The sequence below is a fragment of the Castor canadensis genome, chromosome 16 (genome assembly GCF_047511655.1).
Source record: "Castor canadensis chromosome 16, mCasCan1.hap1v2, whole genome shotgun sequence".
NCBI classification, from domain to species: domain Eukaryota; kingdom Metazoa; phylum Chordata; class Mammalia; order Rodentia; family Castoridae; genus Castor; species Castor canadensis.
Genome location: NC_133401.1, coordinates 76407241 through 76434747, shown reverse-complemented (window position 1 = coordinate 76434747; position 27507 = coordinate 76407241). Strand labels below are relative to the sequence as shown.

The 27507-nt window shown below is 50.3% G+C and overlaps 1 protein-coding gene across 3 annotated transcripts in view; it reads left to right on the top strand.

The window, feature by feature from the left end:
• The window catches only part of Ccnjl (cyclin J like), a 46958-nt gene that overhangs the window by 8279 nt on the left and 11172 nt on the right, over positions 1–27507 (top strand). For 2 of the 3 annotated variants that reach the window (XR_012442620.1, XM_074057676.1), the window contains exon 3: positions 17168–17381. Coding sequence is in view for 2 of the 3 variants with exons in the window: in XM_074057676.1 (XP_073913777.1) it covers positions 17168–17381 (214 nt within the window). In the remaining variant the exon portion in view is untranslated. Of the gene's footprint in view, positions 1–15453; positions 16070–17167; positions 17382–27507 lie in introns of those variants that run through there. The other variant, XM_074057677.1, reaches the window with a different exon arrangement.

The following is a 27507-nucleotide window of genomic DNA, read 5'->3' as shown; positions in this document are numbered from 1 at the left end:
TCCAACAAACCTCGATCCTCCTGATCTCAGCCTCCCAAGTAGCTAGGATTACAGGTGTGAGCCACTGGTACTCGGCTCTAAGTGTATGAAACCACAAAACCTGAGTTCCATGAGCAGAAAATATGTTTTGGTCTCTGTTCGTTGGAACAGTAATAGTAGGTAGTAAACACTCTGTAAATTTGTATCTGTGTTGAGTAAATGAATAGAATATTTTTGGTTAATTTTTATCCAAATAGCTACATTTTATTATTTTCTGTAATTAAAATTATTTCCTTTTTTCCCCCATGGAAGTCTTTTTTTATTATAAAATTTTTTATTAGGATATATTCATTATAAATTTATTTCCTTAATTGCATGTGCTATGTAGCTTTCTATGTCCTTAACTTTCTCTCTCTCTGTCTCTCTTTTACTTTGAGACAAGTTCTCAAGAAAAGTTCGAGACTGGCCTGAACTCTCAGTCCTCCTGCTTCAAGTGCTGGAATTACAGGTGTGTACCACCACACCTGGCCTGAGTCCTCAAGTGTTGTCCAACTTCATGCACAACATTTTATTTCATGGAGGCCCCATGATTGGACTAGCTCATATCCTTGTTGTATGTTTAGGTGGAACGGTTTATTCATTTTTTAAAAAAATTACAGTGTAATTTGCATGTAGTGTAATGTACAGATCAAGTGTGCATACAGTTCACAGTGTACAGTGAGTTTTGACAAATGTATAGTCATGTCACTACCACCATGATCAAGATAGATCAACCTGGAAAGCTCCCTGTCCCCTCCTCACTCACCCTGTCCTGCCTTCCCCCCGCCACTGATCTTTGGCTGTCCATTAAGCATGTCTCATCTAGTGTGTGACATACATGGAGTTATCCGTGTGTGTCCCTTTCCACAGTTCTGGAGCTTGACCTCAGGGCCTCACGTTTACTAGGCAAGTGCTCTACCGCGTGAACCACACCCAGTCCAGGTCTGTACCCCTTCGCACCTGCCTTTTTTGTTGTGTTTTGTTTTGTTTTAACGTAACATAATGCTTTTGAGACTCATCCATGCTGTTCGGTCTCGCAGCAGTCTTCGGATTCTGACTGCATGTGCCTAACACAATTTGTTCACCTATTCCCGATCGAATGCCTGATGGACGGTTTCTTTGTACCAGTTGATTTTACATAGATAGCACTGTGCTGGTGATCCTGTCTTTCTGTCTGTCTGTGGGAATAAATTCCTAACATGGAATTGCTGCTCACATAGTATTGATTTTAAGAACCTTGCGTGTCACCACTTAATAAATTCCCTGGAGGCATGGCAGAATTCCCACTGCTCTTGCGAACCTGGATGCAATCTTTTAAAAAATAGGGCGACTGAAGCTGGGCACTGGTGGCTCGTGTCTGCAATCTTAGCCACTTAGGAGACAGAGATCAGAAGGAGTGCAGTTCGAGGCCAGACTGAACAGCTTAAGGGACATGCATCTCCAAAGTAGCCAGAGGAAAATGGACTGGAGGTGTGGCTCAAGCAGTAGAACACCCCCTTTTCAAACGCAAAGCCCTGAGTTCAAACCCCAGTCCCACCAAAAAAAGAAAGAAAAAAAATGGAGCCATTTGGATTGGCTAAAAGCCCTGCCTCATTGACTGTGATTTAAAAGACCAGAAACACAGAGGGGGGATGGAAAGGCAAGGGAAGGGGTGCTCTCCAAGCTTTCTCCATAGTGGACCCCTGTCTGAGACCCTTGCCGGACTGAATGAATCCTGCCGAGGGGACCTGCTTAGAAACCTCCTCTTAACCTCAGCTTGGTAGTCACTTGGTGACTGAATCCACTGGAGGCACAATCTGAATTGTCCTTCTGTAGAGGGTTCCTTGCAGGTGGTTCCAGAGCGTGGACATTGTGTGATAGGGACATCTTAACTACACTGCCAGCTACTTAGTCTGGAAGTGGTCATCGGATGACTTGGATGGCCGGGCTAGGGGCAGTCAAGGAGGGAAGGGCGTCCTACAGAACAGAAGGATCGGAATTGGACATTCAGACATTCCAAGGCAAAGTTGGGAAGAAGTTTAGTGCCCATCAGAAGGGCATCGTCACACTGTGGTCCATCTGTACACTGAAGTGTGGTGGCACCGTTAGATATGACATGCAGATGGCCTTGTCCTGCAGGATGGCACTAAAAACTCCCAACAGTTCAGAGCACCTCTGACTCTTTGGGGATAACGAGTGACTTTCTCTTAACTTTTTTACATAGTGTAGAGGTTAAGCAGAGACAGGGAATGGTGGCATGATCCCCTCTTTGCCCACCACTCGCCTTTAGTGTCTGTCTGTCTGCTCTGCAGACAGAGTGTCATTCTACCCAGAAATGTCTGCTAACGGATAAAGGCTCTTTAGAAAGCGTAACTGTGCCACTGTATCACACCTAACAGAATTACCAGTAATTCACTAATATCTTCTGTTGCCCATTCTAGGCGCCAGTAGCTCAAACCTGTAACCCCAGCTACTCAGGAGGCAGAGATCAGGAGGATCGAGGTTTGAAGCCAGGTCAGGAAAATAGTTCTTGAGACCCTACCTCAAAAAAAAACCCATCACAAAAACAGGGCTGACTGAGTGGCTCAAGTGATAGAGCACCTGCCTAGCAAGTGTGAGGCCCTGAGTTCAAACCCCAGTGCCCCCCCAAAATACATACATAAAGTTCTTTTTTTTTTTTTTTAATGGTAATAGGCCTCACACCTGCTAGGCAGGTGTTCTTACCACTTGAGTCACAGCGTCAGCCCTATTTTGTGTTGGATATTGTGAAATAGGGGGCTCGAGAACTATTTACCCGTGGCTGGCTTCAAAACCGCAGTCCTCCTGATCTTTGCATCTGGAGTAGCTAGGATTACAGGCGTGAGCCACCAGCGCCCAGCCCCTTAAAATCTTCTTTCTTGCCATTGTATTTCAGAGAAGCCGGTACATTTCTCCTGATAAGTGTCCTGTGTTCTCTCTTGCCCTGTTCCTTCCTCCTTGGGCTCATTAACGTGGGTTTTCTGTAATCAGTTTGGTTTATACATCTACTCCCAAGAGACTGTAATGTGCTTTACTGACTTGTTCTCTGGCTTTAGACACAAAGTCACTTCCTCAGCAAGCTGTCCCTGGTCCTTGGCCCTCCAAGGTCAAGGGTGAGCCCTCAGTCTGCCCTCCCGTTCCTTCAGCCCGTGGCACATCTGTCCTAACACACCTACTTCTTTCTACCGTTTCCCATGTGGCTTTGGCTCCCTCTCTAGCTATTGAGCCTGGGAAGGCAGGTGCTTCATCCTCCCCTGTTCTGAACAGAGTCAAGTTTGCACAAGGCCCCCCATCACAACAGTGCAGTGCAATCTGTGCATCGCAGCCCACACATCCCCTTCCTGGACTTCCCTGTTGCAGACCTGCTCGGACAGGTAGCACAGCTAGCCATAACTGCCTCATGCTGGGAGAGAAACAGCCTGCAAGGGCTTAAGTATATAGCCCTGCTGCCTATGGCGTGGAAAATCGGAGCCTCCAGACCTTGCCATCTGCTGTCCCCAGAGTCTTGCCTTAGTCAACACACACGAAGCCGAGGGATTGCAGTGCCACCTGGAAGTGGTGGTGTAACCTGGACTCCCCCAGCCAGCTGGCACGGGGCAGCCACCGAGTGACGCGAGGGGGTGGGGTTAGCGGTGCAAAGCTGCCAGCTCGGAGTTGCAATCAGCCTCTCCATTCCTGCTGACTTTCGGTGTTGACACCATTTCAGACTTAGAGAAGAGTTGCAAGCCTAGTGCGTAATTTCATGAACATTTACATCATTTGCTTTATTACCATGCTCCCCCTTTTTTTTTTTGTATTTACACATTTTTTTTCCTGAACCAAGTTGTAGAAATAACACCACATTATCCCTTAAGACTTCAGAGTTTATTTCTCATGAGGTTTTTGTTGTTTGTGTTTTGTTGAAGGGACAGGATCCCTCTTTCTTAGGTTGACCTTGAATTTGCAGTCCTCCTGTCTCAGCCCCCGCCAAGTGCACCACCATGCCAGGCTCTCATGGTGACTTTTAAGATTGGCTGTGAAGGCTGTGTGCTGGTGGCTCACGCCTGTAATCCCAGCTGCTCAGGAGGCAGAGATCAGGAGGATCGCGGTTCTGAGTCAGCCCAGGCAAATAGTTCTTGAGTCCCTGTCTCAAAAAAACCCATCACAAAAAAGGGGGCTGGTGGAGTGGCTCAAGGTGAAGGCCCTGAGTTCAAACCCCGATACTGAAAAACAAAAAACAAAAAAAAAGATTGGCTGTGAAGTCAGGCGTATTGGAGCCATTCTTCCCAGGTGTCAGGGGCCTCCCTGGAGGCTTGCTTCTGGAAGGGGAGGGAGAGTCAGCATTCTGGTCAAGAGGAAGGAGGTCAAGCAGCCCTAGTAAGCTCTGCTGCTAGCTTTGAGTCAGGAAAGCAGAGTTCTAGGTGATTCCCTTGGTCCATCTGGGCTTGGCTGGCTCTTACCACCCGCCACAGAACTTCATCTGCAGTTGTTTGATGCAGCCCCAGGAGAAACCATGACCCAAACCTGGCCCTGGGACTGTCACGTACAACCATTACAACCATTTATTAATAGTCACAATAGCCAGTGATGGCGGTCTGCCTTGGCATGCATCTTTGCCATGTGCTAAGAGCCGGCGTTCCCGTCCGTGAGCTAAATCCTCAGGCATCTCCTTCTCGAGGGTCCATTCATTATCCCCATTTTACAGATGGGGCATGCCAAAATAAGAGAGTTGAAAGACCTACCCAAGACCACACAGCTAGTAGGCAGCCTGACCCCACAGCTGAAACCAATAGTCACTACCGAACTGCTGAGATCTGTTACCTGGGAATTCTGAAGCTTTAAGGAGGACACAAGTTTGAGGGATGTGTGGAGGCTGATAAGGGAGGAGAGGAAGTTTGCCTACCAAGGCCAAGTGCAGCCTGGGACAGCCAGGTGACAGTATGTGAGCACTGCCAGGGCTAGCCTGGAGAGTCCAGGGGCGGGGCAGGGAGATGGACTGGACTGTTGGCATTGGGGACACTGAGCTCCTGGAAGTTTTTAGCTTATCCAGAGAGTGTGTGCAGAGCTGCAGGACGTGGAGAAGGGGCCCGCTCCAAATGGACCCTGGTTAGCAGGGCAGTGGGGTCTCAACCAGCCCAGGAAGGAAGGGTGGGGACTTGAAGTAACTTTGTAGCTAGGATATCAGCATTTTTCACAAGGAGCATCATTCTTGGAGAACCCAGAAGGAAACTGTTAGTACCTAGCACTGTGGAAGGACACACTGCCCACTAACTGACAGGAGTTGTGTTGATTGGAGGTGCCGGAAACTTCTGAATGCCTTGTGCACATTATCTCATTTGATTTGAAAGCTGCTTTGCAAAGAAAAAGGACCAATGACAAGTACTGACGAGGCCTCACAGCCGCAGAATATCAGTGCCGTTCATTCTGTCACATGGGGCTTTTGTCTTAGCAGCCATCTGTACGCCAAGCATTGTGGGAACCATCACGGGTTGTTTGTTTTGTTTTTTGCGGTACTGGGGTTTGAACTCAGGACTTTGCACTTGCTAGGCAGGTGCTCTACCACTTGAGCCACTCCACCAGCCCTTTTCTTAGGATCTCACTTTTTTTTGCACAGGGCCAGCCTTGGACTGGGATCCTCCTACCTACACCTTTCTTGTAGCTGGGATGAAAGGTGTGTATCACTACTCTCAGCTTGTTGGTTGAGGTTGGGTCTTAGTGATTTTTTGTCTGGGCTGGCCTCAATCTGAGATCCTCCCAGTCTTGGCCTCCCAAGTAGCTGGACAGGTGTGAACCACTACACCCAGTCATCATGGTTTTTTGGTTTTGTTTTTGCTTGTTTGTTTGTTTGTGGTACTGGAGTTTGAACTCAGGGCCTATACCTTGAGCCACTCCACCAGCCCTTTTTTGTCATGGGTGTTTTCAAGATAGGGTCTCATGAACTGTTTGCCTGGACTGGCTTCAAACTGCGATCCTCCTGATCTCTGCCTCCTGAGTGGCAAGGATTACAGGTGTGTGCTACTGGTACTAGCTGTTTTGAACAAAGTAGTCCTTTACTTTTGTAGAGCTGGTCACTGGGCATCAGACTCATACTTTCAAAGCCTAGGAAGAGCACAGCTTCTTCCCAGGAAGTCTCATTGAGTGAATCAGGAACTGGGGGTACACGAGAGTCCTAGGGCTGCTGTAACAAAACACTGCCAACTAGGGGGCTTGAAACAGCAGGAATGTGTTCCCTTGTGGTTCTAGAGGCTAAAAGATGAAGGCATCAGCAGGCCGTGCTCCCTCACCTCCCCTAGCTTCAGGGGGCTGCCCATGGTCCATGGGCTCCCTGGCATCACTGCCATCCCTCCCTGCAGGTTCACAAGGCCTTCTCCTCCAGCTCTCTCTGGACCTTGTTTTCCCTCTGCATCTGTGTCCCTCTATTCTCTTCTTTTTAGGGACACCTGTCATTGTCTTGGGGCCTATCATAGCCATTGTGACTTTATTATTACTTGATTGTGTCTGTAAAGACCCTCTTTCCAAATAGGCTACATTCTGAAGTTCCGGGTAGACATGGATTTTGAGGGGACGTTATTTCACCTGTAAAGGGAGAAGCCTCTATTTTTAAAGCAGTCTCCAAGAGATTCTGATGCATGGGATCAACTGGTCACCATTTGGGAAACCGTGGACTGTAGATGGGAGGGGGAGCTGAGCCTCAGCTGGGAGGAGGGACAGAGGTTACCCCACTGACCCATTTGGGGCTTCATGTTAGGGTCAAGGTACCTAGGAGAAGCCACAAGAGGGTCTCTGGAGATGGGACAGGAGCTGGAAGTGGACAGTGAGTGCTTGGGAGGCCACAGTTTAAGAGTGGTACACTGGGCTGGGGTGGTAGAGCCTTGCTGTGCACATGCAAGACCTTGGATTCAGTCACTAGCTCCATGACAGAAGGGGGAGAGAGAGAGAAGGAAGGAAGGAGGGAGAGAGGGAAGAAGAAAGAAACAGCCAAGAATGGTAACCCAGGGAGAAAAGAGACAAAAACCAGCAGGGAAGTAGGAGCACAGCACGACCTGCCCCCTGGATAACAAGGGCATGGGAGAATGAGGGGTGTCCCCTGTCCAGGAGGTATGAGAGGGATCAGGAAAACAGCTGAAGTGGAGAAATGGGGTGGGGAGGACATAAAATTCTGAGTGTTGTCCGTGGGGTATTTGGAGGCTCGGAGGCATGGGTGGGGACCAGCGAGGGGTGAGGGGTCATTGTTGGATGCCATGGCTGTACCTGAGCCTGGTGCAGCTCTGCTCTGGCTCCCAGGCATGAGGAGGTGTGTGGAGCTGACCCGTGTTTGCTGAGGCCTCTGACGGGCCAGTGACAGATGTGCCCTCTCACTCTGCTGCGAGGAAGCTTAGGCCCAACTTCAGCAGCAGGGGATCTTGCTGGCCTGGTTAGCTTTGAAATGTTGAAACAGTGTCTGGCAAAGGAGCTCAGCTTTACCGAAAATGCCTCCTCAAGCTTTATGAAGCAATCAGTGGAGCAGGGTGTGTGTGGGGGAGGGGGCGGGGGCTGGGCCTCCTAGGCCACCACTGTCCAGTCCTGAGGCCTCTGAAGAGCCCCTCCCCCTCCCCTTTCTTGTTCTCTTGAGATTGCAAGTCTCTACTTCCTGTCGGTCACCTTGGTTGCCATGGTGTCTCTTCACATCTTGCTATGGTAAATGCATAAGCCTTCACATGATATATTTTTAAGTCTCGATCTGGATGGATGTGGACATATCTGTATGTCTCTGAAGGCTGTATAAAATTATCTGTCATCATAAGTAATCCCAAATGCATATGAAGCCCTGGAGGAAGTACAGAGAAGGAGAAGGCTTGGTGCTTCCTTTTTTAGGGTGGCACATGCCTCAGTTTACCGGGCAGCCACAGAGAGTTTCTGCTAGGGAAGCTGGTCTGTGCTTACAGAGGGCTAGGAGATGCAAAAAGGTCTTTTTGTTGTTGGTTTTTTGAAATACTGGAGTTTGAACTCAGGGCCTTGTGCCTGTTAGGCAGGTGCTCTACCACTTGAGCCACACCGGCCAGCCCCCTGCCAAAAGTTTAGTGCATACAGTACATATGTTACATGTGAGATGGGGACCAGTCCCTGCCCTGTCCACGGCTCTAGGCCAGGCACCCAGCCCTCAGCTATCCCGGCTCCCCCGCTGGCTTCTGTAGCCTCTGTGGGCTTCTCCTAGGTTCCTTATGTCCTGGCAGGGGAAATTATTACCAGGGGAGTTTGGCAGGTGGAAGCTTCGGTTTTTAATCTCAGTGATCTTTTCTGGAAGTCTCTGGGCTTAGAATCATCAAATTACTAGGCCCCAAGCCAAGGATTTTTACCAGTCTCGCCTCACAGCTGCCCTGGAGTTCCCCCACCCACCCCACCCCAGCGTGCAGTGCCTGGCAGCCAGGACCCCAAAGCACTGTTCTCCAGAACAAGCTTTCTGGGATGTTACTCTGCCCCCCCAAAAGGAGGCGGGGTGACCCTGTGAGTAAATAAATTTAACCCATTATTTCCCAAATCTGTGTAAGGTTTTTGCTGAACAAATGTCCCAGGGCCTCTACTGGGCTAAAATATAATTCCTTATTGGAAGGAGAGATGGGGTATGCAGTGTTTTCCAAACTATGGCCCGTAGAACCCCTTTCTTCAAGAAGCATGTCTCAGGAGGGGTGTGCCTTGGAACATGCATTGGGAAACCTTGCCTTTGCCATGGCTGCTTGGTGTACCAGTGTGTGATTCTTGCTGAGGCTCCCAGTCCTGTAAACACTGACCTCTTGCTCCCTGGCATCTGTTGCTATTGGGTGGTAGACTGAGGCACCTTTCCTTTCCACTCTTGAGCAAGGAAGTGCTTTCTCTTTCCCTGGGCTGTACCTCCCCAGTTTCTTGTACCTCCCCCCTGGTATTCATTGCTGGCTGAAGAATAGCTGTGAACAACCTGAGGTCAAGAACAAATCACCTTTTCATGTCCTCTAGCGTTTTGTTTGTTTTTGTCTTTTTAGTGGGACTGGGGTTTGAATCAGGGCTTCTCCCTTGCTAGCTAGGCAGGCGCTCTCCTTGAGCCAATCTCCAGTCTGTTTTGCTGTGGTTATTTTCAAGATGGGGTCTCAGACTCTGCCTGGCTGGCCTCAAACCATGATCCTCCTGGTCTCAGCCTCCCAAGTAGCTAGGATTACAGACGTGAGCCACTGGAGTACAACCTTTTAGTAATATTTGCCATTGTCAGAATGTGGGGATTTGGGTGATTATTGAGCAGCTCTCTTACACCAGATATGGGATCCCATGGCTGAATAAGAGGAGCCAAGTCCTTGCCTTTGTGATGTCGCCTGTCTGGTAGGGAGGAAGGGCTGGAAGAGTAAGTGAATGACATGATAAGTCCCTGGTGTAGGGAGGATCGGGTTGGAACAGCAGAGAGCACTTTTTAGACTTCACTAGGATGGAAGGTCATGATAACAACAAGGAGCGGACTGCAAGGCAGTTAGAAGAAAATGTGCAGCTGAGGGACCCAAGTGGTTAAAATTGGGACTTCCCTTCCTCCCCTAGTGGGAGAAACCGGGGTGACTGGCTGAACTTGAGCAGTGACCTTGACCTTCAGACACCCACGAGGTTTGCCTCAGCCTGCGTGCTGTCGAAAGTGAGCTGCATCTTCCCCCCCACTGGCCCAAAGCGGTGGCAGGTAGGTCCATTGGCAGTCTGCCATCATTTCATGTGTCACCACGTGGGGCTTCCCACACTCTGCACATCTGGGCCCAGCAGGTACCCAAGTGTTTGCTACTTGGCAAAGGTCAGAGCCTCTGTGGGGGAGGGGCTGCAGAGGGGACCAGACACCTACCTGGAATTGTTGCACACCTGTCCACACAGCCCTGCTGCCTGTGCATGTAGCTTGGTTTGGGACTTTTTGTAGCTTGTGACTCATGCATCCTTGGCCCCTCACCCTCAGGTCCAGCTAGGCAGCCAGGACCGTGGTTTCCCAAGGAAGTCAGGCCTGTCTTGACACCACTGCCACCCCTCTCCTGTGTGTGGCTCCTCCAGTCTCAGAGATGCTGGCTCACATGTCGCAGTAGGGCTCCCACTCACAGGGCTACCCCCCATTGGGTAACCAAGGAAGAATGCAGGCATAGAAGACCACAGCCCAACTGAGGGAGGCACCCCCCCCATGCTCCCCTCACGTACTCACACCTATGTTCACTCATTCAGCCCTTGCTGTGTGGCGGCACAGAGGGTCCCATTGTGTGGGTTGGGAGGGAGGACAGTTAAAACAAGTAAACACTTTCATAAGCACTTACTGCTGATGGGGAAAAGCCCCTGAAAAAACAGGGGAGGGAGGACAGAGACCTGAAGGAAGAGGAACAACCCCCGTATCCAGAATCAGGGTTTGTGAGGGCTTGCGGCATGGCTCAAGTGGTAGGGTACCTCTGCCTACAAAACACAAGGCCCTGAGTTCAAACCCTAGTACCACCAAAAAAAAAAAAGGATATGACAAAATCAGGGTTTCTGAACCCAGGGCACAAACTTGCAGTGACATACTATACAGCCATGGAAAATATTCCCAAGGCTCCCTGAAGAGGAGGGTGGAAAGGAAGCAGTTGTTGGTCCTGTGGTCTCAATCGCTGAGTAAGGGATTCTAAATGATCATTTCTTTTTTGGCAGTACTGGGGTTTGAACCCAGGGCCTCATGCTTGCTAGGTAAGTGCTCTACTGTTTTGAGCCACTCCACCAGCAAGAGGGGTTTTTTTTTTTTTTAAAGGGATGATTTGACGTTGCCACAAAGTCTTTGGGAAAAAAATTTTGAGCCCAACCTTACTACAGGGATATATGGTCCTTCCTCCATTTTTTTCAAACTAGAAATCTAATCACTTTCAATAACAGTGTAATTAAAAAAAAATTCAGACAATGTCCAAAAGCATGAAAACAAACACCATGCAAAATTTCAGCGCACCCCTCCCCCACCTCACGCAGATAACCACTGTGAACGTTTTGGTGTGTGTTTTTTCTGTTGGTTTTTTTTCCCCCCAGCCCATAGGAAAGTGAATATTTTTTTATTCAAAAAGTAAACTGCTATACTGAAAGCAAGCAAGGTGGATTGGTTTTGTTCCTGGCCTCAGCTGTGGCCGTGTGTCCCATGTCTCCATCTGCTTGTCTCTGGATGTACCTGTAGCAGATGGGCTCTCCTCTGTGGCTCAGGTGATAAAAGGCAGCAGCTGGGGAGGGAGGACTGGCCATCCCTCCTTCCATCCCTCCTTCCATCCTTCCATCCCTCCTTCCAGCCCTCCATCCCTCTGTCGCTTTTCCTTTCCCCTCCCATGGCCTTGCTGCTGGCCACATGGACACTGCCCTGGCCCTGCCAAGCCTGCTGCTACGGGGAAGGTCACCCTGCCTGGCCCTGTTCCTGCCACCCACCCATCAGAGCTGCTTGCTGACTTCCTGCCTAATCTGCAGAGTGCTTTACAGGCTGCCTGGCCGACTGCTCTTTTGTTTCTGGAATCCAGGCCACTCACAGAGGGGCTGCTTCCTGCACTGGAGCCACTGTGGCCTTGAGCGGCCTGAGGTCAGGAGAGCTGGGGAGGAATGCAGAGACTCAGTGCAGGCGTTATCATGGAGGCCTTCCCTAATTGGGATAGTGGAATAACCAGCTGGGCTCCCAGGACAGGCGTGTTGGAGCCCCACACTGGTGCTCATGTGCCCAAGAGCTCCCTTCTCCAGGGGACAGGAAGAAGCCAGTGCCACTAATTCCAGTCGTTTGGGGGCCCTGCAGAGTGACGCTGACTGACAGCTGCCCTTCCCTTTCCTGGCAGAGGCCCCAGCTGTCCACAATGCTTCATTTGGCTCTACTCCAGCAGCTTCTTTTGAGAGCACCAGAGCCTTGGAGTCTCCAGGGTTGCTGAGCTGCTGAAGTAGGTGCAGCCCCGGCCCCTTCTCAGCTGCAAGCCAGAATTCACGTGGCCAAGGTTAAAAAGCAGTGGAGCTAAGAGTCGAACCCAGAACTGCCCAAGTTCCCAGCCTGGCTCGAGTTGCTTCACCACATTCAGGGCTAGGGACACTGATTGTTCCAAGGAGTGACCACCTTGTGTTAATTCATTTTTTATTCAACACATATTTGTAGACATCTACCTGTGTGGCACTCATCACACTGGGCATTGGGCGAATAGTGTGTGCGCAACACCTGGCCCGTTTTGCTGGAGTCTGCAACTTAGCAGGAAGAGACACACAAATAAGGCAGACTTGGGCCATGAACAATAGGCTTGAGAAAGAATTAAGAGGCACATGATTCAGACAGCTGAACACCGATGGCTTATGCCTGTAATCCTAGCTACTTGGGAGGCTGAGATCCGAAGGATCACTGTGTGAGGCCAGTCCAGATAAATAGTTCAAGAGACCCCATTTCCAACCAAAGCAAAATGGACTGGAGGTGTGGCTCAAGCAGTAGAGCACCTGCTTTGAGAACGCAAAGCCCTAAGTTCAAACCCCAGGTCCACCAAAAAGAAAAAAGAGAACCTGATTTGGAATGACGGGGAGGTGAGGGAAAGGCCTTGCTTACAAAGTGACACTTAAGCTAGTGTTTGAGTAACTAACAGAAGCAGGGAGGAGAAACATCTGGTTAGCTTTGATAACCCAGCCTTTTCTAGAAGGCCTCACCTGCTCACGCCCTCTGCACTTGTGTGGCTGCCTCACCTGGTGGCCTTACTCTTTTTCTTTTATGTTCCTTTGAGCATCTGCTCAAGGCAGCGGACACCCATACGATGTGTATGGTGTGCTTTGAACTCTCGTCTCCTCCGAGGCACAAGGAAGGAACCAGAAGGTGCTGCTTGGCTGAGTTGAGTGGGAAAGTCAGGATGGTGCAGATCTGACTTGTGTTTTGGGGCAGTGAACAGCCCTGATGAGGGTAGCCTGGCTCGGCCGAAGGTCACTTGGCAAAGGCTAGCTTCCGGCAGCTGCGGCCTGCCAGACGCCAAGGACCTGTAATTGTGATTGCTTCTCCTCCATAAAGGCCTGAGCTTGGAGGGAGCGTCCAAGCGGCCTGCAGGCTCATCAGGGCTGTTGGAGGGTGGGGACGCTGTTGTGTGTGTGTGGGTGGCGGGGGAGCCGTGGTCCCCACAGCAGCTGCTTCTACTGGCCTTAGTCCGGGGTGGCAGGGGGGTCTCCCAAGAGATCTCCATGGAAGAATTCTCAGACCAGGTGGAGGCCCTGCTCTAAGCCTTTCCATGGCTCCCCATTGCCCTCAGGACAGGGCAGATATCCTAGCAGGCATCCAGGAAAGCTGTGGCCCTGCCCGGCTGTTCCAGCCGCTGGAGGTGACCCAGGTGGGACACCTATGGCTTTGCAGATGTTGCTCGTCCTGCACAGAACCCTTCCTATAGCTTCACGGGTGAATTCCTAGACACCCTGTCAAGCCTTGCATGCTGGTGCACACCTGTACTCCTAGCACTTCGGAGGTGGAGGCGGGAGAGTGGTGAGTTCCAGGCCAGGCTGTGGCAAGACTGTCTAAACACAAAGGAAGGGAAGGAGGGGAGAGAGAGGAATGAAAAACTTGACTCTATAGCCCCTAGTACCACGAAAGAAAGAAACAGGGGAAGGGAGTAGGAGAGGAGGGGGGGAACTTGACTTTATTTCTCCTTTTCCATGTCCCACACCTGCAGTTCACTCCTTTCTTCAGCAGTTAGTTATTGGAGACCCAACTCTCACAATCACACTTGGGTGCTGATGAAGCAGAGATGGGCAAAAGTGGAACAAAATCTATCCAACAGCGAGGACGAGCAACATTCAAGACGGCAGGTCTTTCCCTTAAGATTAAGCCAGAGGTGAAAGATCTCCATAATTTCAAAAATAAAATGTTGAGTGGGGTGTGGTGGTGCGTGCCTGTAATCCCAGCACTCAAGAAGTAGAGGCAGGAAGATGGAGGTCTGCGGTCAGTCCTGGGCTACATAGCAAGACTAGAAAAGGAAACATGAAGGTCTTCTGGTCTCAGATCCAGTTCAATAAAGCCTTGGGGTGAGAGGAATCTTGCAAACTTAGTTTCTTCAGTTAGAGGTGTCAGGAGGGGAAGCCCTAGGGCTGCAAAGGTAGCTGAGCCCTGGCCTCTGGCCTCTGGGCCTTGGGCCTCTGGGCCGGGCCAGGGGAGGAGGAGTCACAGTGTGAAATGTCAGCCCAGAGCCAAGTTTCACTTCCGGCCCTCAGGAAAGAGGGGTTCTCATGCACCTCTGGACTTCCTTTGTAGCACTCATCAGAGCTTGGAATTCTATCACTGCCTTACTTTTATTTCTTTGGTGATACTGGGGTTTTTCACTCGGGGCCTTGCATTTGCTAGGCAGGTGCTCTACCACTTGAACCTCACCCCAGTCTTTTTTTTGCTTTAGTTATTTTTCTGATAGGGTCTTGCAATTTTGCCCAGGGTCAGCCTTGGACTGTGATCCTTCTGCCTCCACCTCCTGCATGGCTGAGATCACAGGCGTGCACCACTACGTCTGATTGAGGGAACTCACTAACTTCTTGTCCCAACTGGCTTCAAAACAAGGCTCTGCCTCCTGAGTAGCTGGGATTACAGGCGTGAGCCACTGGCCTGATGCCTTATTGTGGATTGCTGGCTGTTTCTCTTTCAGACCATAGGCTCCATAAGTGTGGGGAATGTCTACCTTACTTCTTTTTTAAACAGTTTTATTGAGATGTGATCCTTCTTATACATACAATTCATGTTTCAGGGTGTGCAGTTCAGTGCTGTTCCTCTATTCACAGAGTTGTACATCTGTCACCATTATCTTTTACTCTCAGAACCACTCTGAAGAAACCCCGTTCCCATTAGCAGTTACTCCCATCAGCTCCTACCTCATCCCCCCAAAACCACTAATCTGCGTTCTGCTTGTATAGATCGCCTGTCCCAGACATTTCACTAAGTTACCCGTCGTGTGGCTTTTTACAAGTGGTTGTTTTTGTTTGGTTGGTTTTTAGTGGGACTGGGGTTTGAAGCCAGGACTTCACACTTGCAAAGCAGGTGCTCTACTGCTTGAGCCACACCTCTGGTGCATTTCACTCTGGTTATTTTGGAGCTAGGGCTCAGAAACTACTTGCCTGGCTGGCCTCCAACTATGACCCTCCCAATCTCAGCCTCCCAAGTAGCTAGGATTACAGGCGCCCAGCACAAATGGGTTTTTTTTAACCAGCTTGTTTTTGAGGTGAGGCGCTGGTTACATGGGCTACGTTTCAATATGGGGATATATGACACTGTGTCCTTTCGTCGTTTGGGGAGCCTCAGAGGGGGTTAATCTAAATAATGCTTCCGTGATGTGGACTCGGCTTTGTGCTGTCGTGTTTGCATTTCTCCCAGGACTGGAATTGCAGGTCACGTGGCGACTGTGTGCTTAATGTATCTGAGGACCTGCCAAGCTTGTCCCCAGGTAGCTTCCCCCTTATGAGGGTTCCAGCTCCCCCATCCTCACCCACACTTGTTTATCTTGAGTTTGTGTATATATATTGTATGTGTGTACACACGCACACACGTATGAGAGAGAGAGAGAGAGAGATCCCAGTTAGTGTATGTTAGTGTCTTACTAGCTTTGGTTTGGGTTTTCGTTTTTTCAAGACAGTTTTACTCTATAGGCTGGCCTCAAACTCGCAATCCTCCTGTCTCAGCCTTCTAAATGTTGGGATTACAGGTGTACACCACCACATCTGGTCTTAACTGTGGTTTTGATTTGTGTTACCCTAATAATTAGTAATGTTGAGCATGTTTTTGTGTGCTTACTGTCCTCTTTTATTTTTTCGGGTTTACGGGGCAGGCCCTCTCCTACTTGAGCCATGCCTCTGGCCTCTTACTGGCCATTTTTAACCTTGTTTGAAGAAATGTCTATTTAATCCTTTGCTTATTTGAAAGTCGGCTTGTCTGGGCTCCATCCCCAGCACCACAGAGGAAAGGGAAGAGGAGGAGCATGGCGCAGAAGGACACCATGTTCCCACTGTTTTAATTTCATCTTCCTGTGAACTTGCCATCCAGAGGCGCTCCTAGCTCCTTCTCGGCCGGCTTCTCTTTCGGTTCCCTGGTTGGCAAAACGTCACTCACCAGTAGTGACTGATCTACTCTGATCGAAAGGTAAATAAGACTGATAGACAAGAAAACGCTTTTTCTGTTGTAAAAGGCCTTATTGGCTTGGTATTTTGTTGGATGGTTTTTCTTGTGTTAGATGTGTAAATTCAGATAAACACAGCAGTGAACAAATTACAAAGAAGAAGGAGAATCATGAGTTCTGGAAGCTTTAGAAAAAAGTGTGCGTGTATGCGTGTGTGAGCGCGTGTGTAAAGAGAAGGCAGAATGTTGATGACTAGTGAATTGGCGTGAAGGGTGCTTGTGAGTTCCTTGTACTAGTATTTCAACATTTTTAGCTTAATTTTGTTCCTTATTTACTTACTGGTGGTACTAGAGTTTGAATTCAGGGCCTCGTGCTTGCTAGGCAGGTGCTCTACCGCTTGAGCCACTCTGCCAGCCCTTTTTGTTCTGGTTATTTTGGAGAATAGGGTCTCTCTTTGTGATCCTCCTATTTGTGCTTCCCCATGTAGCTGGGATGACAGGCATGTGTCACCATACCGAGCCACTGGTTGAGATGTGGTCTCATGTGCTTGTTGCTCCAGCTGGCTTCAAACAGAATCCTCCCAATCTCCACCTCCAGAGTAGCAAGGATTATAGGCTTGAGCCACCACGCCTGGACAAAAACTGCCATTTATAATCTTACTCACCAGGGGAATCAGCTATGGATCCCAAGAAGTTACTGTGTGCTCGACATTTTGCATACATTTAGCATTTAATCCTCCGCTTTTGAAGAGGAAACAAGGGAAGGTGGGCAACCAGGGTCTCAGGACTTCACTGCAGTGGGGACAGAACTTGGATCCTTGCCCGTCCCTGGCCTCATGCCATCATTCTTTCATGACCTGTGTATCCTTTGAAGGCACCCTTCCCCTATCATCACGTAAGTCCTGGATACATAAAGAGTCTTTGCTTAGGCAGGGCAAATGGGAGACAGTCAGCAGTTTTTGGAATGGGGCACTGCCACCCTGGGACTTGAAGCAGAAGGAGCCAGGGTATGGAAGGAGTCATCTGCCCAGCCAGTCCCCTTCAGGCCCTATGGTCCTAGTGTCTGCAGCCTCCAGGTTCTCGGTGGCAGCCCTGACCTGTCTCTGCCCACCTGTCCTGTAGGAGCTGAAGCTGCCCACCTTCCGTGCCCACTCCCCACTCCTGAAGAGCCGTCGCTTCTTTGTGGATATCCTGACCCTGCTGAGCAGTCACTGCCAGCTGTGCCCTGCAGCCCGGCATCTGGCTGTCTACCTGCTGGACCACTTCATGGACCGCTACAATATCACCACCTCCAAGCAGCTGTACACTGTGGCCGTGTCCTGCCTCCTGCTGGCCAGTAAGTGGAACCGCCTCTCCCGTCTCTGCGCCCCTCAGTCGGCCAGCCGTGCTGCTGCCAGGCCATGGCACATTCCGGTGGCCTCTGCCTCTGGGTGTGAACAGTGCTAATGGTCATCAACAGTTTTTAGCATCTAAGTGACAAGAAGGTTTCACAGCTTGGCCTTACTGAATCCATACAGTGACCCTTGAAGGCAGACACTCTTGGTACCCCATGTTCCCAAGGCCCAAAGAAGGTAAGAAACTTGCTTTGGGTTGCCCACCTAGTAAATGGCAGACAAGATTTGAGACCAGACCTCATGAGGCCAGGCCTGCACCCTTACCTGGTGTCTCCTGCTTCTTGCTCTGGGCTCTGAACGTGTGAGGAAGGGGCTGCTTGATTTGGACCTGAGCAGGACTTACTCTGTCACCAGGCTTCTTGGGGTTTGCACCTTCCAAAGAGGCCTTGCTGAAAACACAGGCTGGCTTTGGCCATCTGTCTGTCTTGCTGGGGACCTGCATTAATACGCTGCTGCTTGGATGGGGTCCTTGCACAGGGCTCTGCCATACCACCCTGCCACTTAACACTGCCCCATGGTTGGCCAAGAGTCAAGAGAAAGCCCAGCCCGCACACTCTGGCCTCTCGGACCCCGTGTCTTCGTTCTCATCAGTCCATGGGTTCTAGCCACAGTGGCCAAATCCTGTCTCATACAGAGTTTGTACCTGCTGTTCCCTCTGCCTGGATTGCTCCCCATTCCCTTTGAGCCATCCCTCAGGCCCTATACCCCTGTGGAAGCGTCCCCTCCCCTTTATCCCCTCTACCCTCCGATGTATGCACCCATGTCCTCGTGTGCTCCAGATTGACGCCCGCCGCCCCCACTAGCCAGTGTATTTCAGCAACAGAAAGGAGCTCAGCCCATGGTGAAGTCTCAGAAACCATCTGGGAACAGTGAAATGACAGAGCTAAGGTTCCTTTACAACCAGGCCTCTCCACGTCTCTAAGTTACCCTAATGCAGGGGGGTGCAGAGCCCCAAAGGCCTCCAGTGCAGTGTGTGTCATTTAATATTCTATCCCTGAAATCCAATCTGATTTTGCATTCTCGTCCTCGCTGTCACTGTCCTGTTTTATTACAAGTATCCCAGCTGATGCTGTAGGAAGGTGGTCGCTGTGGATCTGTGTGCTCCTGGCATACTGCCATAAGTCCCCATGGGCACGATCACCCCGTGTGAGAAGCACAGCTCTAGGGATTTCCAAATGCCATCTGATTTTCCACTCTGGGACCTTCTGTCCACTGTGGTTGTAATCCCTTTGGCTGTGTAGGTTTCCCGCCCCACAATTGGTAATTCCTCTTTATCCCCCATGCACCCCGGCTGGTGGCTGGATTGCCCATGCTATATATGCAAGCCCATCTCGCTGGGGATTCAGATTGTTTGCTGCTTGAAAGACCCACATCAACACACAGCATCCTTGGTCCCTCGAAGAGAGGCAGGGCCCTTGGGACATCACCAACACAAGACAGAAGGGGTATTGTCTTTCAGTCTCTGTGGCCTTTGACCTGCTGCATCTGTGATCTGCAGGCTGCATTAGGGCCTGCCGGGAACAGGGGACTTTTCCATGGGGACCACGAGCCTTACCCCTGGCGTCTGTCTCGGGAGCCAGACTCGAGGCACACACTGGAGACTCCTTTGTGCTGCTGTTGCTGAGGTGGAGGGAGGGGGCCTTTCAGAGAGGCAGACTCCCCCACCTACGTCTGCAGGCAGCAGCCAGCCTTGGGCGGCAGGAAGGGATTTTTCAGGACACCTGCCATACACTTAGGAGGACTGAAGAATGAAAAGTTTCCATGACAGCCTAAAATCCTAGTCATTCCTCCTTCCCCTCTCCCCAGTCTCCAGGGGGTCACCTTGCCTCAGGAAGTTTGGAGTTCTGCTGCTTTGGTCCTAACTTATTCTGAGATCAGAAGAGCAGGGATTCTCACCCCTACCTGTCAGTCCTCAGGTTTTTAAAGCCATTCCAGATAAGGGCCTTAGAATAGGTGGAACTCCTCACCTGTCTCCAGCCCCTTCTCCTGTGAAAAGGCCACAGAAAAGGACCCAAGTCTGCAGCCTGCCGAAGGAGGCAGAAAAGTAAGTCAGGTCAGGCCACAGTGGTCACGTGGCTAAGCGGCTACCCCTGTCTCATACTTTTTGTTGATGGTTTTGCTGATTAAAGTGGCCCCCAAGCATAGTGCAGAGGTGCTGGGTACTGTCCCTCGGCTCAGAAGGGCCTTGATCATCAAGGGTACTGGTGGCCCATGCCTGTAATCCCGGCTACTAGGGAGTCTGAGATGGGGAGAATAAAAATTCAAGGCCAGCACAGGCAACCAGTTTGCAAGACCCCCATCTCCAAAATATTCAGCAAAATGGACTGGAGGTGCGGCTCAAACAGTAAAGTGCCTGCTTTGCAAGCGTGAAGCCCCGAGGTCAAAGCCCAGTCCCACCAAAAAAGAAAAAAAAAGAGCCTGCCTTGTGGGGGAGATGTGTGTGTGTGTTAGGTAAGCTTTGGTCAGCCATGCTTGTAGTACTTTTTGCCTAGAGTCAGTGTTGATGAATCAACAATTAGTGTATTAAACAGAAATGCGTGAAGCAAAGTTGCGTACTGTGCAACTGATGCACGTTGGCTAGCAGATCTCACCTGCTACCTTCCCCTAAGAGCCGTGGCTCAGTGCTCACTGACTCATGGCTCAAAGTGATTTTATAGCATGTGACCAAGTGGGGTCAGCCCTAAAGCTGCTTCCTGGTGCTCATCAGGAAGCATCGTTAGCTCCTGTGGATTCATTTAGCTGTCTTGATCATCTGCAGTATCCTCATTGCATAAATGCCATCATCTATGTGATGATTCCTCTAAGGATGGACCTTCAGGTTGTCATCCATTCTTTCTCTGCTACACAGCAGGTGGCTGTCTCCCTGTATCTTTGGGGTGAACTCCCAGAGGTGAGCTGTTTTGACTAAAGAGGGTGTGCCTTCAAGATTTTGGTAGGTGCTACTTAAGTCCCTTGCAGAAGCTTTATGTGTCTTATTATTTTTTTTTTTGTCTTAAGACAGTCTCACCGTGTCACCCAGGCTGGCCTCAAACTTGTGATCCTCCTGCTTTAGCCTCCCAAGTGCTGGGATTACAGATGTGCACCACCATGCTCTTTCAATTGACTTTCTTTTTTATTAGCCTGTGTTAATTATGCAAAATAATGGTTTCATTATGGCATTTTCCAACATGTGCATAATGTATTTTGATCTTATTTCCTTCATCATTACCTCCATTTATCCTTTTTTTTTCCTTATATTATTGTACTGGGGGTACATGGTGACATTTACAAAAGTTCTTACAATATATCATAGTTGAATTCATCCCCTCTCTTCCATTTATTCTTACATTGAACTTAACTTGGGAGGAGCCTTTAGAACTACTCTTGTTGACCTAAGCAATAAGTTATCAAAAAAATGAGCAATGTGTCACCTGGCACCTGTGGCTCACACCTGTAGCCTATAATCCTAGCTACTCAGAAGGCAGAGATCAGGAGGATCATGGTTGGAAGCTAACCCTGAGGAAATAGTTTGTGAAACCCTACCTTGAAAAAAACCCAGTACAAAAAAGGGCAGGTGGGGTGATTCAAGATATGGGCCCTGAGTTCAAATCCCAGTCCTACAAAAAAAAAAAATGAGCCATGTCTCTTCCGGGGACACCCCCCCCCCGCCCCCTACCCTCACCAGGGTCCCCGAGTGGCTGGCCCTCTGTGTTTCCTGAGGTGAGTGTATTTGCATCCTACCCCTGTGTTCTTGCCCTGTCCACAATGCAGACAAGGAATAGTTCCCAGAGCAGTTTGCTTTTGGGGCTCCTTAAGCCAGAGATCAGTAGGCTAGCCTCATCTCTTAGGGAAATCCCAAGTGCAAGCCAGGCACTTGCATCCAGGCCTCTGGAGATGATAGGAGAGGCCTGTCTTTCTCCCAGGAAACCAGCCTCCCTCCCTGCTCACCCGTCCCACCTCCACCACTCACGCCTGCCTCCTGCACTGCACCCCTGCCTTGGTTATTCAGCAACCATTGCTTCTACTGAGCTGCTGCTTTCACAGCAAAACAGGGGAAGGGATCACCTCGTAGAGATTCTGCTGAAGATGTCAGAACGTGGAGAGCAGTCTTAATTTCTCTTGCTTCCTGCCTGGGGATATTGAGCACAGGAGCCCCACCCCCACCCCTCAAAACCTGGAATACCTGAGATGCCTCCGGGGCTGTAATTGTGGGCATTAGAGGCAAAGAGGGATTTTTTTCCAGGTGATCTTTTTCAGGGGTGTAGTTTGGACAAAGCATGAGATTTCTTGCCAGAATTAAGCCCAAATCTGCAAGGACACACAGCAGCCCCTGTGCTGGGGATAATTTTAAAACACTTTGCATCCTCTTAGAGAGTGTGGAAGGAATGCCACCATTCTTCCCTTGTGAATGGTTTAGCACTTCAGGAATCCTGAATGCCCCCAGCATGCACGGTGCATCTTCCAGGCAGTGGTGTTTGGGTTGTGGCCAGGCAGCCCAGGGCAGACCATGGCTGGGTGGTCTGTGTGATGAAGGCAGTGTGTGACAGCTCTGAGGGCAGGAAACATAAGGATTTTCCATTTCTTCTTCCCATCTCTGCAGACAGGCAGGCTTGGCGCTCTTGCACAAGAGGGATTTTGTGCAAACTGCCCGTCAGGCAGCTGGATGGCCCCAAAACTCTTAACTTATACCATTTCTTAGCATGTCTAGCGCCTGGACCTGTTTGTGCAGGACCTAGGGTGTGGAGCTCTGAGTGTTTGTGGGTGTTGTTGTTTTCAGAGGGGTCAGATTTCAAGCTGCCATGAGTTCTTTGAACATGCAGCGTTTGGAAGTCTCTGACCCTAAACAGGTGAGTCATTTAAAACAAAACAAAACAAAAAACGCTTCTTTGGGGCTGGGGGGCATGACTCAAGTGGTAGAGTGCTTGCCTAGTCACCGTGAGGGCCTGAGTTCAAACCCCAGTACCACCAAAAACAACAAAAGCCATTTATTTGGCCTCCACTCTATCTGGGACACGGTGGGCCTGGGGAGGCAGTGGCAAATGGACGGAATGTCCACCAGTCCCTGGGGACAAAGATGATTCATTGCACACACATGAGTGCTGTGCGCTGGACCTGTGCTAGGTCTCGGGGTGACAGTGGGGCACGAATCAGACCAAAGCCCTGTCTTTAAGTTGCTTACAATCTGAAAGCCACTCCTAAAGATGCAGCTTCAAGCCTGTATTACCACAGGCCCCTGGGCGTGTGGCTAGAAGAAGCCCAAAGTCCCCTTGCGGTCAGGAGAAGAGCAGGAAGATAGATCACAGGACACTGTTGAGGACCCCCTGTGCTCTCTGCACTGTCTGAGGTCTGGCTGCTGGGAGCAGTGGGGTTCGTGTTCCCTTACTCCTCACTCCGCACGCTATGCACTTGTTACAGAAAGGGTTGCGTTGGCCTTTTCTCCTGTCGTTTGTTTTGTTAGTTCATTCTTTAATGCTTGGGGTGGAGCCTAGGCCTTCCACAGGGCTCATAAGCACACACTGTGCCACTGACCACAACCCAGCACTCCGTCCTCCTGTTAATGCTGGGGGAAGAGCCCTGGGGTCCTTACTCATTAAACGCCAGCTTCCCAAGAAGATCACCTGCAGAGTTTTCCGGAGAGCTCTGACTTGCCTTGCCTGGGATGCACGATCAGGTTCACACGGTGGGCGCTTCACTAGCACTGGGGTGACACCTGGTTACAGTGGCCCACCCTTCACCTCGTGGTCAGTCTGGTTGGTTGTTTTGGCTGGTTTTGAAACCAGTTGCAACTGGGAGTAAATATGCCAGCCTGTGACATCCCTGGTGGTGAAGTAGAGATGGCTTTTGTGTTTGGTGTGTCCTCTAGATTTTTAAGATTGTCCTTAAGGAGCACGTGTTACCCCTCCTGTTTGCTACGTCTTAATTTTAATTACACACATTTCCTGTCTAGACTGGGAAAGTCTCTTCTTTGTCACCGACATGGTGGGGCCCCTCCTCTAGGAAACTGATGCCCCTTGACTTGTGGACACTTGTAAAAGCACGCCCCTGCCAAACCATGGACCAGAGTAGCCCCACATTCTGGAACCTTCTTCTGACAGTTACTCTGCCGGCACTGTTGTCTAGGTTCCAATCAACAGTGTTTTGCCTCTGAGGAGTTTCAAATGGTTTTCCTTTTTGGTAGAGTGATCTGATTTTCCCTGTAGAAATAGAGAAATAGGAAAAAAAAAAATAAAGAGTAAATAAAAGTCTCTTGTGTTCACACTATGTTTTTCCCTAGAGTCAGGATTTGGGGTGATGGGTAAATACTAGCTTCTATGATGAAATGGCATAGCTAATACTTATGAAGTGTGAATATGCAGGCAGTGTTTTGATTTTTTTACATAGAGTTACTTCTTTGATTCTCAAAACCAGTCCCCTGAGGTAGGTGGTGTTATTTTCCCCAGTTCACAGAGGAGGAAACTGAGGCACAGGAAATAGATGACTTGTCTAAAAGCATACAGCATGACAGGGTGAGGGTAGGGTGGGAGCCCAGGTAGTCGAGTTGGTGACTCTCAGCCACCATATAGCGGTGGCCTTTGTCCTTCATCCTTTGCCCTACTTCCTTGGCCATAGCAGGAAGACCCAGCTCAGCAAATGGAGAGGCTGCTGGAAGACCCCTGAGTCCTTTGCTTTCTGGACCACAGCGCCAGCCACACTGTAATCAGTGAGCACATTGGCCGCCAGGACTGATGTCCTGGAAGTGATTCCCCTCCTGACCTGGAGAGCAGTGGCCAAGGTCACCTCTCCTGCCTGCTCCCTGCTCCCAGTGGAGGTTGAAACAAAGGATTCAGGGCCTCTAATGTCCATGCCTTTGACCTTGCAGCCAGAAGTGTGCACTGTGCCCTTCCTACAGACCTGGTTCACAGGCAGCCCTGGGGTGGGGAAGGTCCACAAGAAGTGACCCAAGACCTTCATTTGGGACAGAATCCCTTCCTCGACATAGAGCACTTGCCCCTCCCTGGCCCCAGTGCCAGCTGTGCACGTGACACATGTCTCCTGTCCCACAGGCCCTGACTTCAGACAGTCAGTGGAATTATTTGGGTCACTTACAAAGTGGAGCACAGAGGAAGCAGGGATCGGCTGAGGCCGCTGTGTGACCATCACTCCCGTTTCCGCACCCTGAGACAGGGACATCCTCTCGGGGAGAAGGGAAGCCTGTGTGTGACCCAGCTGGCTGAAAGCCACCTCATTCCCCAGTGAGGTATTTCCACAATTTCCTCCTGTAGAAAACAACTACCCACAACCTCACCTCTGGTCTCCATGTCCAGAATGGATTCAACCTGTCAGAAATGTGCTGGCCTTCGTTGTGCTACCCCTCCCCCTCCCCGTCTGTCCGTCAGTCCATCCATTCATGCATTGTTTATCTGGCCCTGCTGTGTGCCAGTGACTATGCAGCCACCAACAGAGCTGCTTTGCTCTTACAAGAGGAAGGCAGCCCAGCCAGGCAGGGTTCCCAAGTCCAGCTTCACGCCAGGTGTGAGCAGCAGGCCCCTGAAGCCCGGCGTGGCAGGTATTAGTCTCTGCGTGGCACTTCCTGACCTTCTAGCCTCCAAGGGCTCAGGGTGTTAGATGGGGATGCTGCCTGCTCCCCAATCCCTGTGGTGGTCACAGCTGCCTCCCTTCCCTGCAGACCGTGGAAGCCCTGTCACAAAGGGAGGTTTCCTTGCTTTGTCCCTGACTTGCTCTGTCCTCCTCCACTTCCATCCAGAAACCTGACTCACTATGGTGACTGTGATTGTGGGCTTGCCTGGAGTGAAACACAGGGCTAGACAGGGCTCTGTTCTGAGCACACCGAGCCGTCATGCCACCCTCACCACAGTTGTGTCTGTTTTCTTATCCCTGAGTCACAGACGAGGAAGCACGGCCTGAGAAGGAGAGGCTTGCCCCAGAGAGCACGGAGGCCAGCCTCCAGTGCCCGAGCCTCCCTAGCAGTCATAGTAGGCCAAGCAGAGTGCACTGGGCCCCCAGGGTTGCAGCACACGTTAAAAAACAGTCTCTTCCTAGGATACTGACCCCAAGTTGGTTTCTTGACCATTGTCTGGTTGACTTCTCCACCCAGTCTGTCCCCTCTGGTTCCTGGGAAGCCACCTGTCTGCTGTAAGTAGGATCAGTACCTCCTTTGGGGAGGAGAAGAAAGCATCTGCCTCTGTAACTACCAAAAAGCCAGGGTTGGATTGTTTTAAGGGAGAGAGAGGAACTTTATTACCAAAAGTATCCTATTAGAAAGTCACTCCTTTGACTTAAATTCTATCATAGTGGAACAAAAAACTAAGTCCTGTTGATCATCCAGGTCTTTCATAAGGAATTCAGTTAAATCCGAATTAGCATCAGCAAAGGGGAGGTTGAAGACCAGGATGGGGAAAGGCTGCAGCTGGCCTGACACCCACACCCATGGAAGTTCTGCACACATAGGGGTGTACTCGTGGGGACTGGGTGTGAGGGTTCATGCTTGGGGTCTAGAAAGTTCTAGGCTTTGGCACCTTTTATTCATTTACTAAAGTAAAGGCTATCTGCTGAGTAGTCAGCTCATGCCAGACCATAGTGGCTTTCATGGCAGGTGTGGGCCAACCCCCATGGAAGAGGCCACCAGAAGTGTCATTTTGCTTTGTCTCTGCCAGCTGGGTGACTGGGACAGTTGTGAGCTTTGTTTCTACATGGGAAACAGCCATGTAGAACCCAACACCAGCCCCGAGGGAAAAGTGAGGCGTGACACAGGGGCTGCCAGAGGGGTTTTTTGGTTTTGTTTTAGAGGTTTTTAATTGTTGTTACTGTTCGTTTCCTTGAGACGGGGTCTTGCTATGTAGCCCAGGTCAGCCTTGAACTCACAATCCTCAATCCTCAGCCTCCCTCACGTTGCACCACATCCAGCCTCCTGTTGAGTTTTGGTGCCTACCGCACAATAGGCTGGATCCACAGAACCAAGTGAGCTTATGTCCTGGTGGGCAGATTACCTGCCCCTTGATAACCAGAGGGGGTGACCTGGAAAGTCCCCAGCCCCAGGGAGGTGGGGTCATCTGGAATGGCCTCCCTCTGCCTCCCTCCCTGCCTTTGAACCTTAGGACCAGAAGCAAGAGGGTGGGAGTTCAAGGTCACAGACTTGGGAAGGGAGACTGGAACCACGGTATTTTCCACGATGGGCATCCAGCTCAACCTGTTCAGTGGAATACGGTTGAGGGTGGGGAGCCTTTCTGTTGGGCTTATTTCCAGTCCTTTTTCAGAACCTGTAAAAAAATGGCGTCAGCCACCATACTAGCTTCTGTATCCAATTAACAGGACCCTAGATGATGCCAGGCTTGGGATGCAAAGCATAAAAATTACATTCAATAAATGATACAACAGCAACTGCGACGGGGAGGAGTCTGTGTGACATGTTCCTTGAGCCCTCCCTACTACCTGGTGAGGCGTGAGTTTCCACGTGACTGACTGCCCAAGATCACTGCTAGTCACCTTTTCATCGCTATGGCAAAAAGACCTGCAGTAAACAATTTTAAAGAGGAACGATTTGTCTTGGCTCGTGGTTTGTAAGGTTTCAGTCCATGGTTGGCTGGCTGCATTACTGCGGACCCAAGGTAAAGCAGGCAGAATTTGATGGTGGGGAGCATGCCCCAAAGCAAAGCTCAGGAAACAGAGAGAGAGAGAGAGAAGATGCACACCAGAGACATGCCCCCATCACCACTCCAAGTGACTTACTTTATCAATGGATTAATCCACTGATGAAGCTAGTGCCCTCCTGCTCCAATTACTTCTCAACAAGGCCATCACCACCTTGGGACCCAGCCTTCACCATGTGAGCCTTTTAGGAGGAAACGCTTCGTATCCAAACCATAACAGTCACGCAAATGGCCACATGGAGGAGGACCCAAGCGTGGACATGCCCTTGGTGAGGCCTCCACAAGCCTGGCTCTCTCTGGCCACTGACTCCATCGCCAACAAATGAAGCTGGCCAGGTTCTGGTCCTCGTAGTGACCCCATCTTTCTCCTCTGAGAAAAAAGAATTAGCACCAGAAAGATCTTTCCTAAGCCTGGCCCTGCCTGGTTTCTTCTCCTGAGTCC